Below are 18817 nucleotides of genomic sequence, written 5' to 3' on the forward strand. Positions count from 1 at the left end.
GTCCAATGATCTTTCAATTCCTAATGTAGGCCTGTAACTATAAAAAGGGGCCATTCTTTACGAGTAGAGGAAAACAGGTTTCCACATAATAATAGATGAGATATTTTACTGTAAGAGCAGAGATACTATGGAATTCAGTGATATAAGAGATGTCTGAATGTCTTTCTTCAAAGACATATCATAAGCTTTATGCACTCATCTACTGCATTGATTCAGTAATATATTCTGATTATTCTGCCTATTTTAGAGTCAGGAAGGATTCTTTCCCCCACAAACATAATTCAATTATCTCATGCATTATTTCTAGTTAAGCACTTTACAAAGAACCTGGCCTTGTTAAACATAGTTTATGATGTGCAGGCTGTACATCAAAGAGTAGGTGAAGCTGAACAGTTTGATATATGGGATAAATATTCAATCTATATATTTTATTTTTTAATTTAAAGAGGACAGACTACTATGAACAGAAAAATCGGGTATTTAGAGAGGACCTGTTGCTTTCTCTAAAAAAAATTTGTGAAATATCTAATAAAAATTCCTGAGCTCTCCTGATTCTGCTGCTCTTTTCCATTTTGCAATGAAACACTCCATTGCAGAGATAACCACATTACTTTTGGAGCTCAGTATGTGAATTCTCTGCTCGCAGACCAACTGAGAATTTCTTTAGAGTCTTCTCTGGGGGGTGTGCGCATTCACCCATCCCTCCCATACAATGCCAATGACAGTTCATCAGCTATTCCAGCAGTCTAAGAAGCTGTGATTGGCAGCGTCAGAGAAAGAAGGGTGAAAGAGCACATCCCCAGAGAAGTCTGAATGGGCAAACACTTGGCAAATGAGGTTCAATGTAGATAAATGTAGAGTAATGCAACTAGGACGGGTAATCCTATTGCTGCATATACATTAAATGGGAGTATACTCGGGACTACAGAACAGGAGAAGAACTTGGGTATTCTGGTTACAAGTAAGCTGAGCAGCAGTACTCAATGTCAAGCAGCAGCTGCAAAAGCAAACAAGATATTAGGATGTATAAAAAGAGAGATAAAATCCCATGATCCCAACATATTGTTACCCCTCTATAAATCACTGGTGAGGCTACATCTGGAATATGGGATCCAGTTTTGAACTCCACATTAAAAGGGATATTCAGAAGTTAGAGTCAGTTCAAAGACAGGCAACTAGATTATTACAAGGGATGGAATGCCTCTCATATGATGAGAGGTTGGAAAAGTTGGACTTGTTTAGCTTAGAAAAAAGATGTCTCAATGGGGATCTCATTTATATGTACAAATATATGTGGTCAGTACAAAGGACTAGCACATGACTTATTCCTTCCAAAGACCATACTAAGGGCCATGGAGCACTCATTACTGGTGGAAGAAAGGCTATACCGGCAGCTAATTAGGAAAGGGTTCTTTACAGTCAGAGCAGTCAGACTGGGGAATGCCGACCACAAGAGGTAGTAATGGCCGACACTATAACAGCTTTCAAAAAGGGCTGGATGATTTTCTCACTACAAATAACATTGTGGGTTATAGATAATTTAGTGACAAATATGTATAGAGGAAGGTTGAACTTGATGGACTTAGGTCTTTTTTTAAATCTATGTAACTATGACTGCAAGCAGAGATTTCACATACTGCGCTCCTGAAGAAAAAACAAATGTGAATATCACTGTAATAGAGAAACGCAGCACAAAATGGAAAACAGCAGCAGAATCAGGAGAGTTCACAGATTTGAACTTCATTTTTTGAGTAAGTGACAGCAGGTTCTCTTTAAGTCCCCAATTTTTCTATGATTAGTAGTCGGTCTTATCGGCGACTGACAACCTTCCTTATATATCTGCCTCCAGAGATAGGCAAGTAGTTCTCCCCAGTAAACTAAATATTGAAAGAACAGGGAAATAAAGGAGTAAAATAAAAGTTACACTTAGTAGTCCAGTGGGAGGTCTTCTGAGTGATTGATGGTCTCCCCTGTACATCTGTATACAGAGTCAGCCAATACTGATCTGCTCATCTCCTCCTGCCCTATAACATGCTGCAGGCAATTATGTTAAAGGGAACCTGTCACGTTATACTGTTTTATCAAAATATAACTTCATCGATTTGTGTCTTTTTTTCGACGTTGCTATGTTAGTGTTGTTTTTGGATTTGGCAGATTTACAATATTTACTCCTGTAGCACATGCAGAATTTACCATATGCCATGACACAAGAGTAGGCACGGTGCAAATTCATGAACAGATTATCCACTATTTATAAATACCGTGCATTTGTCAGCTTTTTCTGCGGAATAGACCGCGTTATTACATCTGTCCACTACGTTTTGGCACAAAGTTTGAGAGTAAAAGGGAAGTCAAGAAAAATCCTTCTGCTCTAATCCAATGCAAAATCCCGTGCAGCCGTCGGACAAGCTTCGCTGAAGAGCTGAGAGCAGACAGAATCCCATCATGTAAATGACTTGACACTTACTTTGTGCAACCGGGTTTACAGCTGCATCTTCTATGTATGAGAGCGCTGATACTATAAAGCAGAAGGGTTTATCTTCAACTCCTGCAAAAATCAGTGTTGTGCGCTCGCAGCTTTGCAACAGTTTCTATATATTGAAGGGATTTTTTGGAAACAGGGTTGAAAGAGCCAATCGCTATCATTTCTGTTAGGGTTCACTCTTGTGCATATTATTTTATTACAGCACCACGTACATCTCCAATAAAAAATAAAAATTTCATAGTGCTCTTAGATCCTCATGGACAGTACATGTATGAAATCCTTCAATTTAATCTCTTACGGACAGAAGTACTTTTAATTTTTCCTTCCCCTTACTCGAAGAGTGGTGACTTATTAATTTTTTTCATCGACATAGTCGTTGGAGGACTTGTTTTTTTGCGGGACGAGTTTTCTATAAGTTTTTAATGACACCATTCATTTTATCATACAGTTATGGCTCGAAAGTGTTGGCACCCTCAAAATTGTTCCAGAAAATTAAGTATTTCTTCTAAAAAGTTATTGCAATTACACGTTTTGCTATACAAATGTTTAATTCCTTTGTGTGTACTGGAACAACACAAAAAAACACAGAAAAAAAAAAAGTAAATTGGACAGAATTTCACACAAAATCCTAAAAAAGCACAGGACAAAATTGTTGGCACCTTTCCAAAACTGTGGGTAAACAACTTTGTTTCAAGCACACGATGCTCGTTCAAACTTAGCTGTGCTAAGTAACAGGTGTGGGCAATATGAAAATCACACCTGAAACTAGATAAAAAAGAAAGACATGGACTCGATCTTTGCATTGTGTGTCTGTGTGTGCCACACTAAGCATGGAGAACAGAAAGAGGAGAACTGTCTGAGGACTTGAGAACCAAAACTGTTGAAAAATATCAACAATCTAAAGGTTACAAGTCCATCTCCAGAGATCCTGATGTTCCTACGGTGCACAACATAATCAAAAAATTTACAACCCATGGCACTGTAGCTAATCTCCCTGGATGTGGATGGCAGAGAAAAATTTATGAAATGTTGCAACGCAGGAGAGTCCGGATGGTGGATAAGCAGCCCAAATCCAATTCCAAAGAAATTCAAGCTGTCCTGCAGGTTCAGGGTACATCAGTGTCAGCACAAACTAACCGTTGACATTTGAATGAAATTAAACACTATGGCAGGAGACCCAGGAGGACCCAACTGCAGACACAGCGACATGAAGAACCTAGACTGCAGTTTGACAAAATGTAGGTGAGTAAGCATCTTGTTGAAAGATGAGACCAATATAGAGCTTTTTGTGAAAACACATCATTCTATTGTTTACCGAAAAAGGAATGAGGCCTACAAAGAAAAGAGCACAGTACCTACAGTCAAATATGGTGGAGGTTCAAAGATGTTTTGGGGTTGTTTTGCAGTCTCTGGCACTGGGTGTCTTGAATTTGTGCAAAGCATCATGAAAATTGAAGATTACCAAGGCTTTTGGGTCGCAATGTAGTACCCAGTGTCAGAAAAGCTGGGTTTGCGTCCTAGGTCATGAGTCTTCCAACAGGACAATGACCCCAAACTTATTTCAAGAAGCACCAAGAAATGGATGGATACAAAAGCTCTGGAGAGTTCCGAAGTGGAGGCAATGAGTCCAGATCTAAATCCCACTGAACACGTGTGGAGAGATCTTAAAATTGCTGTTGGGAGAAGGCGCCTTCAAATATGGAAGACCTGGAGCATTTTGCAAAAGAAGAAGGGTCCAAAATTCCAGATGAGAGGTGTAAGAAGCTTGTTGATGGTTATAGGAAGCGATTGATTGCAGTTATTTACTCCAAAGGGTGTGCAACCAAATATTAAGTTGAGGGTGCCAACAAATTTTGGGGTTGTGTGTGAAATTATGTCCAATTTGCCTTTTTTCTCACAAAGCAAATAATCATGTGTATAATAAAACGTGTAATTGCAATAATTTTCTGGGAGAAATACTTCATTTTCTGGAACAATTTCAAGAGTGCCAACACTTTCAGCCATGACTGAATATTGTACTGTGAAACATGCCGCGGGGATTCGAGCATGTCACTCAAGCACCCGCGATACTTGGTGCATACCCGAGCACCCTAGACAAATGAGAGTATCGAGCACTTGCGCTCATCACTAGTTAGGATCCATTATAATGAACAGGGAATGGACTGATGATTACCTTAACCAGGTGAATTAATGTAGTCAGGATGGCGCATCGCAACATATTGTGTTCTTCACTTTGCTTCCACAGTAGCGGTAAATACTGAACAAGACAACCAACGAAAGGCCGAATCTATGAATAGCAAACACATCATATGTCACTATAATTGCCAAGATGAAAAAAAAAAAACCTGCACTTATACATGAATGCAATGTGCTCCTTCCATGCAGGGACACTCAATGATGCACTTAAAACTCTCAGCTGGCGACGATGACAGTAGCTGCTTATACAATTTCCGTTATGGCTACAATGACACAATCACATACTTACTTAATAAGCATTTGCCATGTCATCCTCCCCATATCAATAAGCACAAAGTAATTAATATTGAAAACTATATATCTTAATAATAATAATAAAAAATGCAATTACTATTGAGCCGTTACAGATTTTATATATTGACTTAAAGGTTATGGACACCTTTGATGTGGAAAAAATATTTTTTTTTATATGTTATGGGTTACTTTACAGTTTCAGCCTGAAATCATCATTCCTTCATTCATTTTCAGACCCGCCGATATGCAGTTTTCATCCTAATTCGAGTGTCAGCTTTTTCTCTTGTGGGAGTGTCCCTCCCAGTAATATAGGCTGGTGTTTGTATCTAGTGGGTGTTGAGGTTTTCAGCAGCTATTACATAATCCCAGCTTCTATCCTGGAATTTTTTTCTCCATGTCATTTCTTATTTTTTGCTAAACTGTTTTCCTTGCCCTCATTGAGATACTTTTTTTTTTTTTCCTCAGTCCATGTCATGGAGATCTGTGTACAAATATTCCTCCTACCCTCTGCAGACTCAATGGACGGCTTCACATGTTTGATATTCACCATTGTAGTGGAAGTGGAAATGTTCGGACTGGACGAGGATATCCAAACCCAAAGTAATTCAATAGTCTCAGATTTGCCTAGGAGTCTGTTGAGGTTGGGTCAAGAGACCCAGAGCCAGGCCAGACATCGCAGTTTCCAACAAGACGGTAAAAGTAAAATTGGCCTAACACTGAAAGAAGGAATGGGGCAGATAACTGTCAAAACTAAAGATTATTCCTGGAAATATTTGGAGAAATTAACAATTAGGTGCCATCATTTCCTTAAAAACAGGCTATGTCCTAACATGATTTGATACTGTAAGAATTGATTAGCCACTGTAAGAGTGTGTAAACACCTAGTTGTCAGTATAGTCACATATTTCCAGGAGGACTAACAGAAGCACAGCACAAGGCACGGTTTCAAAGATGCGGGTTTCTTAATAAAAGTAGTAATTTATATTTAAAGTGAATTTCCAAGAATGGAAAAAAACAATAACTAAAAGGAAATGTCTCTATGAATAAATTCCTAAATACATTTAATATGCAAATCAAATGCATTTTGACTAGGGAGGTAATTACTCTGGAACTAAAGTTGCCACTGTCGTCTTACACTGACAGAGACACCTATCCTAAAATGTTAATAGGACAGGAACCTGTGAGCATGTGCAATAGGGAGCTCTGCCACCTTCCTTCATGTGTAGGATGATGTGCTCGCATGTTATACTGGAGATATAAAAGTGCTTCTCACACTGTTGTCCACCCTATCAGATCTAATACCAGAGATATCAGGTGTGTTGAGGTATGAAGAGACTGCTCACACTGCTGTCCTCCATGTCTATCTGATCTAATACTGGAGATACCAGTAGTGCTGAAGTAAGAAGAGGCTGTTCACACTGCTGTCCTCCATGTCTATCTGATCTAATATTGGAGATACCAGGAGTGCTGAGGTAAGAAGAGGCTGCTCACAATAATGTTCGCCCTGTGTGTCTGATCTAATATTTGAGATACCAGGATTGATGAGGTAAGAAATAAGCAGAGGCTGCTCACACTGATGTCTACCCTTTCTGATTTAATACTGGAGACATCAAAGGTGCTGAGGTAAGAAGAAGCTGCTCACACTGTTGTGCACCATGTCTATCTGATTTAATACTGGAGACATCAGAGGTGATGAGGTAAGAAGAGACTGCTCACACTGCTGTCAGCCCTTTCTGTCTGATCTAATATTAGAGATACTAGGGATGCTGAGGTAAGAAGAAGAGGCTGCTCACACTGGTGTTCACCCTGTCTGTCTAATCTAATATTAGAGATACCAGGGGGGCTGAGGTAAGAAGAGGCTGTTCACACTGCTGTCCAATCTGTCTATCTGAATCACAATACATGGCAGAGATTATCTCCAGGTCACTGCAGAAGAGTTTCCTACTGCACATGCTTAACAGGACGTGTCCTATTAAATTCTAGGACAAGTTTATGTTAGAATAACCAGGCAGCAACAGTTTTAATCCTTACTTATAGACAAAACAACTGATTTGCCGTTTAGCCAGTTATCAACATATGATGTATGGGTACATCACAAGTCAACTTACTGTCTTTAATGCGGGCTCAGGACCTGACCCCATATCCTTGCTGAAAGAGGATAGCTGTATTATTCAGCCGTCATTTGCCTATAACACCAACGAGTGAAGCTCCGCCCGTGGTTATAAACCAGTTAAATGATGCTATCAATCTGTGTCAGCGGACTTTATAGAGCGTGGCCCAGCGGAACACTGTACTAACCTCTCGTCGGCACACTCGATGGGTTGCGATGTAGCCGGGTGTCTGCTAAAGACCCCCGTGACTGTCATGACATTGATTCTATGAAAGCCAGCCCAGGGCTAGCATTCATAGGAGACTGATTTTTTATCTACAGAGCAGTACAATAGTATTGCTGTGTATAATACAAGCAATCAGACTGTTGCAGGTTCCCCTAAGGGGAATACAAAATTCAATAAAAAAAAATCTTAAAAAAAGTTTTAAAAATATGAAAAAAAATATGAATAAATAAAAATGCTGGAATCGCCCCTTTTCCCCCATCATTAAAAATAAAAAAAGCTAAAACAAAACAACCACACATATGTCGTATCTCCACGTCCATAATTTTATATTTGAATAGAATTGTTCACATACAAAATTAATTAATATGATTGATAAACTCTGTAATGAGAAAAAAAAATCTAAAACACCAGAATTACGGTTTTTTGACCAACATTGCCAAAAAATGCAATAAGAGGTGATCAAAACAACCCCCAAAAGGTCTAAAACAAAAAAATATCAACACAAGGAATAAAATAACAAACCCAGACACAGCCCCATCCACCCAAAATTGAAAACATTACAGGTTTTGGCAAATGATGACACAAGCAATAAATGTTTTTTAACAATTTTCTAAGGTTTTTTTCACCACTTAAAAAAAAAAAAAAAAAAACTATGCATTTTTGGCATCACCATAATTGTAATGACCTGGGGACTCATATAGCCAGGTCATTTCTACCATATAATGAATGTAAAAACAAAACCCCCCAAAAAAACAATGGTGGAATTGAGCTTTGTAATATTTTCCTACTTTCCAGTATATCACTCTTGAAAAAAGGAGGGTGGGGGGAAAGAATCTCACGGTAAATGAATTTTGAAATTTATTTATAATGACATTTCCTTTAGTTATTTATGAATTTTTTTTGCTATTCCTGGAGAACCCCTTTAAGTGCATGTACACACAAGCATCTGGATGTAGGCATGGCAACTAGAATGGAGATGTTCTAGGCTATAGAAAGGTAACTGGAAATTGGGAAAACAAAGTAGTGAGTTTATACTACAAATACAATTTTTTTGTATTTCTTTGCTAAATAGATGTCACTAAACACCCATCTGTATAGAAGCCTACCCTACTTATTCCGATATTAAGCAATCACCAAGTGATTAACTGATAACTACTGTGATGCTGATCCTTAGGACAAGGTCATCAATAATAAATCAGAGGGGGTCCGAGACCTTTCACTCCCACTAATCAATGGTTTTCAGCTCTGGATGTAAACAGTGTGCAGAGTAGATCAGACCCCCATCTGTATACTGTTTATTGGCGACTTAACATTCACACCGTCCTGCAGAAAAGCATAGGCAGATACATAGATAATTACCTGCAAATTCACCCTTTCTATTACACAAGACAGGACATGGAGGATCTGCATCTTAGAATCACATTCTGTAACTTGCTGAAGTAGTTGGAAAAGGAGACTGAAGATGGACTCCAGGTACTGAGAACAAGAAAATCAGACAATTATTTACCCACAAAGATAGAAACACATGTACAATTATTAGAATATATTTTTAATATATATATTCACAAACATGCAGGATCATAGAATCATAGAATGGTAGAGTTGGAGGGGACCTCCAGGGTCATCGTGTCTGCAGGATTCACGAAACCATCTTAGACAGATATCTGTCCAGCCTCTGGTTGAGGACTTCCATTGAAGGAGAACTCACCACCTCTCGTGGCCGCCTGTTCCACTCATTGATCACCTCACTGTCAAAAAGTTTTTTCTTATATCTAATCAGCATCTTCTCCCCTTCAGTTTAATTTCACTGCTTCTTATGTTTCCATGTGCAAATGAGTATGCATGTTTATTTCGATGGGTAGAGGGGGCACTTGAAATGACTCGCACCTCTTCTTCTCAAATTACCATGTACTCAACAGAATATGCATGATTTCTCACTGAAAAGAGAGAAACAAACTGCAGACCCCTCCTCTGGCAGAGGCTTATCTTGTCTGGGAACAGAAGGGTGGGCATGTAATCCAATATGCCCGATCTTTACTTCCCTCTGACATTTGCTATCCAAGGAGAGTCTGATAAACCCCATTAACAGTAGGATATTGATTGATGAAGCAAAAGTCATCAAAATTAGGGGACATTTACCTAATATTTATCGACGCAACGGAGTTGCTTATTTTCCATTTTTTCAGCCTTGCCCCTGTGAACATTAGATCAAGGGTAGATCTTTGCTAAAAATTATGAATTTGGAAACAGCAGCTTAAATGGGTTTTCCACTACACTGATATTGATGACTTATCCATAGGACAGTCATCAATATCAGACTGGTGTGGTCCTATTCAAATTATAGGGGCTATTTCGCAGTACTTGATAACAGCCACTAAAGAGACACATCGGTGGTTAGAAGAGATGATAGGTCCTCTTTAAAAAGATTCTCATTAAAGGGAACCTGACAGCTGATACATGCTGCCCGAACCACAGGCAGCAAGTATCATACACTGGCTATATGATCTAAGACAGGTATGTTTGACTATGAAATGCTGAAGAGAAAAAATACTAAAAAATGCTGTAACTTCAAAAAGAGAGGGTTGACCGTACTGAAATTTGAACTGTACATGACACATCCTCGCACCGAGTGGTCTCGCCAACTTGTCGCCCCGCCAATTGTCTCCACTATGACATACACTTGCTGCACGCCTCCTCCTGCCGAATTCCTTCTTCATTTGTTAATAATGTACAGATACAGTTTGGAGAAGCCTGATTTCATTGTGAGAACTTATTGGAAATCTGAGTCCTTAAAGAGGTGTCAAAGTGAGTTTCTAAAGAAGTTTGGAGGTCGAAATCCACCGTCCAAACCATATATTCTGTCATTGGTGAATAAGCTGAAACATACAGGAACATTACTGGATAGGCATGATGGAGGACGTACAAAAATGTCTGAGGAAACAATTCAATATGTGAAACAACGACTTCAGGCATCTCCACATAAATTGTTGCACAGGATTTCCCAGGAGACGGACATGTCGTATTCCACATGTCAACGATGACAGAGTAATCTCCAAGGGATTATGGCCACCAAGATAGTTTGATTTAACACCACCGGATTTTTCCTTTGGGACCATTTGAAAGGATGGATATACAGTAACAAGCCATAAACATCACAGGCCTCCAAGAGAACATACAGCGAGAAATTCAGGCTGTGACTCCAGATGTCCTGCAGAATACATTGAACAATATGGAAGGGCACGTGCAGGCGTGCTTTGGTGTGAACGGTGGAACCAAGTTATGTACAGTCCAAATTTCAGTACGATAGATCGTCTCTTTTAGAATTTATAGCAATTTTTTGGGTAAAGTGGTAAGTGAATCACCCTGTACTTTAAAAGCCGTCGGGGATTGAGCCACATGGAAGAATAGTCAGACAGGCGGGTCCCCAGCCGCTTCTTCAAGCCCAATCCACTAGAGTGACCAGTTTCTCCCTAAACACACAAGCAATGGGAGACCTGTCATCCAAGGTGTGCAGGGGGGGAAGAAGCCACCAGGAACCTGCCTTTCCGACTAGTCTTTGATCCCCGTCTTTTAAAGTATGTATTTCTCCAAAAGGCTGCAGTGTTTCAAAGTCAAACATACCTGGCTGAGATCATCCTGTGGTTCAGGATGCATGTATCAGCTGTCAGGTTCCCATTAAACAACTAAGTAAGATGAGTGACTTGTAGATCGAAATTATCAGCCAACAATCATTTCCAGACTACGAGCAGTGTTGGTGTTTTCCAGAATTGTGGGCGAAGGGCGATATTTCCATTAAGCAAAAAAAAAATTTTTTTCCGCAAGTCAAACCTCATCAGACGTTTAGACAAGCTAAGATATCTAATTGCTACATTTTAACATCATAAAGTAGTGTAAATGAATTATCAATCTCGTAAATTTGAGGTTACAGAGATAAAATGTATGTGCATGCTTATAAAAATCCCATCTCCTCTAAATACTAGAATGAAAGTCACAAAAACTGTTAAAATGAATAATGGAAAAAAGAACAAAGGGTACTCAAAACCAGGGGAGGAGTCCTGAGGAGATAATTTGCATATTCCCACTGCATTTTGGGGTAAGTGAAGAGTCTCCGCGAGCTCAAAGAACACTGGATTTTGGCTGTTGGAGCTGAAAAGAGGACATCGGTAAACCAGGGGAGGAGTCCTGAGGAGATAATTTGCATATTCCCACTGCATTTTGGGGTAAGTGAAGAGTCTCCGCGAGCTCAAAGAACACTGGATTTTGGCTGTTGGAGCTTAAAAGAGGACATCGGTAAACCGCGCGCCTGTCGGCGCGCGCATTTTGAAGCTTTTTTTTTAAGCTTTTTTCACTGTTTTCAGAACATTAACAATAAGAACATGGAAGAGTCCAGGAGCCATTTGGTGAGCTGCATATCCTGCTACATGTTCACAGACTTGCCAGTGGAAAAGCCAAACTTCACATGCCAGAAATGCAAGCTTGTGTCCCTGTTGGAGGAAAAGTTGCGAAATCTAGAAGAGAGGTTAACTACCTTGAAAATCATTAAGGACAGTGAAGAGTTCTTAGACAGAGCAGAATTATCTCTTCATGATTCAGAAAGAGAAGAAATTCGAACTGCACCTGACGAAACAGAGGAATGGAAGCATGTGACCCACAGAAGCAGGAGGATCGAGAGGCAGTCAGCACCCATACTGCTCAGGAACCAGTACCAGGCTCTCACACAGGAGAACCATGAAGAAATACAGCAAGATAAGACTTTGCCAGCAATGAATAACCTTGTAAGCCCTCAGAATCCTCCTGGATGGAGAAAGAAGAATGTTGTGAAGAAAAAACGGAGAGTGGTGGTCATGGGGGATTCCCTGTTAAGAGGAACAGAGGCCGCTATCTGCAGACCAGACATAACCTCAAGAGAAATGTGCTGTCTTCCAGGAGCAAAAATTAAAGATGTGTCTGACAGGATATCAAGACTCTTCAGACCTACAGATCACTACCCATTCCTGCTAATACATGTGGGGACAAATGACACCGCAAGAAAGGACCTGGAAACCATCTGCAGTGACTTTGAAGACTTAGGCATGAAAGTGAAAGAATTGGGAGCGCAGGTGGTCTTCTCATCCATCCTCCCAGTGGATGGCCATGGAACAATGAGGTGGAATAAGATTCTACAGGTGAACAACTGGCTACGTCGATGGTGCCATCAACAAGGATTTGGATTTCTGGATCACGGAATGAATTACCTATACGATGGACTACTTGCTAGAGATGGGGTGCACCTTACGAAGACTGGAAAACATGTATTTGGAAGTCGCCTTGCTACACTCATCAGAAGAGCTTTAAACTAGAACAATGTGGGAAGGGAAGCAAAAGGCCAGAAAAAGCCATACAGCTGACAAATACTATTGAGATCTCTGCTACTGGAAGTGGAAAAGAAGAACAAAGACAAAAAAATCTAAATAATAAAAATATGGGAGGAAGAGAAACCAATCACAAACTAAAATGTTTTTATACAAATGCACAAAGCATGGGCAACAAACAAGGAGAATTGGAACTACTAATGCAGGAAAAGGAATATGATGTCATTGGAATCACTGAAACTTGGTGGGACGATACACATGATTGGAATAAAAGGCTAAAAGGATACAACTTATTTGCAAGAAACAGACTTGATAAACGAGGAGGAGGTGTCGCATTGTATGTTAGAAAAGCGTATATCTGCACAGAGATTGAAGCTTCAGAGACTGGGAGTTCTGTGGAAACTGTTTGGGTAAGAATACAAGGAGAGAACAACGGAAAGGACACCATTGTAGGCATTTACTACAGGCCACCTGGGCAAGCTGAAGATATGGATGAACTCTTTATGTATCAAATGACCAAGTTCTCCAAAAAATATGACGTAGTGGTCATGGGAGATTTCAACTATCCAGACATTTGTTGGGAATCTCTCTCAAGTAAAACTAACAGGTCAAGCAAATTCTTATCCTCTCTTGCTGACAACTTTATCTTCCAAAAGGTAGGGGAGAAAACAAGGGGATCTGCTACTTTGGATCTAATCCTTATAAACAGGGAGGAAATGGTTGAGGAGGTAAAGGTGGCTGGGACCCTAGGAGGCAGCGATCATGCTATTATAGAATTTTGGATAACTAGAGGAGGAAGACATGTGAAGACTCAAACTTCAAGGTTAGATTTTAGAAAGGCAGATTTTAAGAGACTCAGAAAGAGAATAGGAGGGATCCAATGGCTGGATGTCCTTAAGGACAAAAATGTCCAGGAAGGATGGGAAGTTTTTAAAAATGAGATTCTCAAAGCACAATCGTTGACAATCCCGAAAAGTAGGAAGAATGGGAAGCATTTAAGGAAACCAGGATGGATGAACACAGAACTTAAACACATGCTAAAAAGAAAGAAAGAAATGTTTATTAAATGGAAAGAGGGAGGCATATCTAAAGAAGATTATAATGCAGTCTGCAGATCCTGCAGGGCACGTATCAGGTTAGCTAAAGCTGACAATGAATTAAGGCTTGCAAGAGATGTCAAAAGCAATAAAAAAGGATTTTGGGGGTATGTCAAAAGTAAAAGAAAAGTCAAAGATGCTATAGGATTTTTACAGGATGAAAATGGAGAAATGGTAAGAGAGGATGTTTTTAATTCCTATTTTGCATCTGTTTTCTCTCAGAAAGAAAATGTAACATCAACTGATCTTCACTGTCCTTTTAAAGGAATAGAGGAATCCAAGTTATCAGTAAACAGAAAGATTGTGAGGGAATATTTAGCTAACATAAATGAGTTCAAGTCTCCAGGTCCAGATGAATTACACCCCAGAGTACTGAAGGAGATTGTAGAAGAAATTTTAGAACCACTCTCCATAATCTTTGAAAATTCTTGGAGAACAGGAGAAGTCCCAGAAGACTGGAGAAGAGCAAATGTTGTTCCTATCTTCAAAAAGGGGAAGAAGGTGGACCCAGGGAACTATAGGCCGGTGAGTCTGACTTCTATACCAGGAAAGATCTTTGAACAAATTATTAAACAACATGTATGTAAGTACATGGATAAGAATGAAGTGATTAACCAGAGTCAGCATGGGTTTGTAACTAACAAGTCATGTCAAACTAACTTAATTTCCTTCTATGACAGAATCACTGACTGGGTGGATCAGGGAAATGCTGTAGATATAGTATATCTTGACTTCAGCAAAGCATTTGACAAAGTATCTCACATCATCCTTATTGAAAAAATGACCAAGTATGCAATGGACCAGGCAACTGTTAGGTGGATTCATAACTGGCTTAGTGATCGGACTCAAAGGGTGGTTGTAAATGGCTTCACATCCAGCTGGATGAATGTCTCAAGTGGGGTACCACAGGGCTCCGTCCTGGGACCTGTATTGTTCAACATCTTTATCAATGATTTAGATGAAGGAATTGAGGGTAAACTGATTAAATTTGCTGATGACACAAAGCTAGGAGGGATAGCTAATACTAGAGAAGAGAGAGAGAGGATTCAAAAAGACCTAAATAAACTGGAGCAGTGGGCAGCAACCAACAGAATGGTTTTTAACAGGGGAAAATGCAAAGTACTACATCTGGGCAATAAAAATGCAAAAAGCATATACAGAATGGGAGGAATAGAGCTAAGCAACAGTACATGTGAAAAAGACTTAGGTATACTAATAGATCATAGACTGAACATGAGTCAACAGTGTGATGCAGCAGCAAAAAAGGCAAATACAATTCTGGGATGTATTAACAGAAGCATACAGTCTAGATCACGTGAAGTCATTATCGGTCTTTACTCCTCTTTGGTCAGACCTCATCTGGAATACTGTGTACAGTTTTGGGCACCACATTTTAAAAAAGACATCGACAAACTGGAGCAAGTTCAGAGAAGAGCGACCAGAATGGTGACTGGTCTGCAAACCATGTCCTATGAGGAACGGTTGCAGGATTTGGGAATGTTTAGCTTGCAAAAAAGAAGACTGAGAGGAGACTTAATAGCTGTCTACAAATATGTCAAGGGCTGTCACATTGTAGAAGGATCATCTTTATTCTCATTTGCACAAGGAAAGACTAGAAGCAATGGGATGAAACTAAATGGGAGGAGACACAGATTAGATATTAGAAAAAACTTTTTGACAGTTAGGGTGATTAATGAGTGGAACAGGCTGCCACGAGAGGTGGTGAGTTCCCCTTCAATGGACGTCTTCAAACAGAGGCTGGACAGACATCTGTCTGAGATGATCTAGTGAATCCTGCTTTGAGCAGGGGGTTGGACCAGATGACCCAGGAGGTCCCCTCCAACTCTACCATTCTATGATTCTATGATTCTATGATTCTACTTAATTCAGTGACTTTATAAAAAAGCAGAAGTGGGAATAGATGAAGCATTTTACTCCACATCCAACGGCTTATCTATCTCACAGAATGACAGCTGGGCAAGAGAGAAAAGGAGAAGATGGTCACTTGGGGTTAGAGTGTAATGGCATGCTGACACTCGATCATCAAGGGATGGCATATTGACTATCGAGATCTGAGCATATTGGTATATTGACACTTGCGTTTCTTAAAGGGGTGGTCCGGTCTTAAGCTACAAGTCTGCAGTCACTATGTGACTCCAAACTTGTGAATCCTTGCATTGTGCTCCAGGTGATTGACAGGTCTCTCGCATATACAAGTGCTTCTCATAAAATTAGAATATCATCAAAAAGTTAATTTATTTGAGTTCTTCAATACAAAAAGTGAAATTCATATATTATATAGAGTCATTACAAACAGAGTGATCTATTTCAAGTGTTTATTTCGGTTAATGTTGATGATTATGGCTTACAGCCAATAAAAACACAAAAGTCATTATCTCAGTAAATTAGATTAATTAACAAAAAACACCTGCAAAGGCTTCCTAAGCATTTAAAAAGGTCCCTTAGTCCATTTCAGTAGGCTCCACAATCATGGGGAAGTCTGCTGACTTGGCAGATGTCCAGAAGGAAGTCATTGACACACTCCATAAGGAGGTTAAGCCACAAAAGGTCATTGCTAAAGAAGCTGGCTGTTCACAGAGTGATGTATCCAAGCATATTAATGGAAAGTTGAGTGGAAGGAAAAAGTGTGGTAGAAAAAGATGCAAAAGCGACCGGGATAACCGCAGCCTTGAAAGGATTGTTAAGAAAAGGGCATTCAAAAATTTGGGGGAGATTCACAAGGAGTGGACTGCTGCTGGAGTCATTGCTTCAAGAGCCACCACACACAGACGTATCCAGGACATGGGCTACAAGTGTCGCATTCCTTGTGTCAAGCCACTCATGACCAATAGACAACGCCTGAAGCGTCTTACCTGGGCCAAGGAGAAAAAGACCTGGACTGTTGCTCAGTGGTCCAAGGTGTTGTTTTCAGATGAAAGTAAATTTTGAATTTCATTTGAAAATCAAGGTCCCAGAGTCTGGAGGGAGAGTGGAGAGGCCACAATCCAAACTGCTTGAGGTCTAGTGTGAAGTTTCCACAATCAGTGATGGTTCAGTCAGCCATGTCATCTGCTGGTGTAGGTCCACTGTGTTTTATCAAGACCAAAGTCAGCGCAGCCGTCTACCAGGAGCACTTCATGCTTCCCTCTGCCAACAAGCTTTTTGGAGATACAAATTTCATTCTCCAGCAGGACTTGGCACCTGTCCATACTGCCAAAAGTACCAATACCTGGTTTAAAAACAACAGTATCACTGTGCTTGATTGGCAGCAAACTCGCCTGACCTTAACCCCATAGAGAATCTATGGGGTATTGTCAAGAGGAAGATGAGAGACACCAGACCCTACAATGCAGACGAGCTGAAGGCTTCTATCAGAGCAACCTGGGCTTCCATAACACCTCAGCAGTGCCACAGGCTGATCGCTTTCCATGCCACAGGCTGATCCCTCCATGCCACGCCGCATTGATGCAGTAATTGATGCAAAAGGAGCCCCGACCAAGTATTGTGCATTTACTGAACATACATTTCAGTAGGCCAAGATTTCGGATTTTAAAATTATTTTTCAAGCTGTTGTTATAAAGTATTCTAATTTACTGAGATAATAACTTTTGTGTATTCATCGGCTGTAAGCCATAATCATCAACACTAACAAAAATAAACACTTGAAATAGATCACTCTGTTTGTAATGACCCTATATAACATAAGAGTTTCACTTTCTGTATTGAAGAACTGAAATAAATTAACTTTTTGTTGGTATTGTAATTTTGTGAGAAGCACTTGTATGTAGATAAAGACCAGTAAATCACCTGGAGCAGCGCTGGGAAAGGCATCTTCAAATTACATCTTATTTGAAACGCCAAAAGAATTCAGATAAAAAAATGAGGATTTTTAGTACGGACTGTAAAATCTCTTTCTTGTAGGCTTCATTGTGGAAATGAAGCACACCATGCGGTGAAGTTACCCAGCAGACTACACATGGCCGGTCCGCACCAGGCTATTCAGTCAGTACAAAAGCAGTTGAAGAAGCAAAAGAAAGACTACCAAAACAAGGGAGGTTGATGAGTCCCCCAATGAGAACTACGAGAAAGAAATTTTACGGTGCGTAACAAAAATCCTCTTTTCTAAGACACCTCTTTGAGGAACACAGGAAACCATGGGATGTCTCAAAGCAGTCTCTGGAGTGGAAAATGATTACACTATTGCAGAAGGAAGAACAGCAATTTCACCAGTTACCCCAAAGTGACTGCCGCTTGCAGAACCCTTCTGCCAAGACTTGCATCCACTGACACAAAGATAAGAGCTCTGCAAAGTTTTGGACTGAAGACTAAACAGGAGGCATACAGCACAAGAGGCTCCTATCGCTCAGGTGGACAGAACTATGGCCAAGCTGGTGGTGCGTTTGCTTAGCCCGAACTTCCAGAATAGCAGATTGAATCCATCAAGCAATGGCAACCTTAGAGGTGTTGAGACCTCTGCAAGGGCCTACCCTGGATTATAAACAGGGCATCCGAATGTCTGAAGGGAGAGAGACAGGTAGAGCGGCCCAGATCTGATCACACAAGAACCTCTTGGGGGGATGAGTGACAAAGCGCATAAGGAAAGAGGGCTATCTCCTCATTAAGGTGAAAGCCAAAGAACAAACTAGGGAGAAAGGAGGTTGCCAGACAAGAGAAAACACTGTGCCAGAAGAGGAGAGTGACGGGTGGGAGTCACCCTTCGGTGCCTGGCCTGATGAAAGAAATTCCAAATAGAACAAAAGCATCTTGCCAGAAAGCTGGATTGGGGGGATAGGTCCCTGATCAGCTTGAAAACGAGGGGACTGAAGGAGGTCCAAGACCAGATTGAGGTCTCTTGGAGTTAGAGGGGAGCCAATACAGTGGCTCCAAAGTTCCTGCCCTGGAAGAAAGTCCTGATCTGAGGCTTAGAAGTGAGGTTTCACTGGAAAAGGATAGCCAAGACAGAGATCCAGCTCTTGGGAGTCAACCCAAATGTCAACACGCAATGTAAAAATTAAAAAGATAGAAAGACATTGAAGCCCTGCAATTAGATTCACACCT

General features: G+C 40.3%; 1 protein-coding gene across 1 annotated transcript in view; it reads right to left on the bottom strand.

The window, feature by feature from the left end:
• IPO11 (importin 11) overlaps positions 1–18817 on the bottom strand; it is a 590907-nt gene that overhangs the window by 306641 nt on the left and 265449 nt on the right. The window contains exons 18-19 of the mRNA XM_073680251.1: positions 8671–8787; positions 4659–4772 (exon numbers count right to left, since the gene is read on the bottom strand). Of these exons, the coding sequence (XP_073536352.1) occupies positions 4659–4772; positions 8671–8787 (231 nt within the window). The remainder of the gene's footprint in view (positions 1–4658; positions 4773–8670; positions 8788–18817) is intronic.

Source organism: Phyllobates terribilis, unplaced genomic scaffold (genome assembly GCF_046119375.1).
Source record: "Phyllobates terribilis strain yellow unplaced genomic scaffold, ASM4611937v1 Scaffold_1__5_contigs__length_1240528914, whole genome shotgun sequence".
Taxonomy (NCBI): Eukaryota; Metazoa; Chordata; class Amphibia; order Anura; family Dendrobatidae; genus Phyllobates; species Phyllobates terribilis.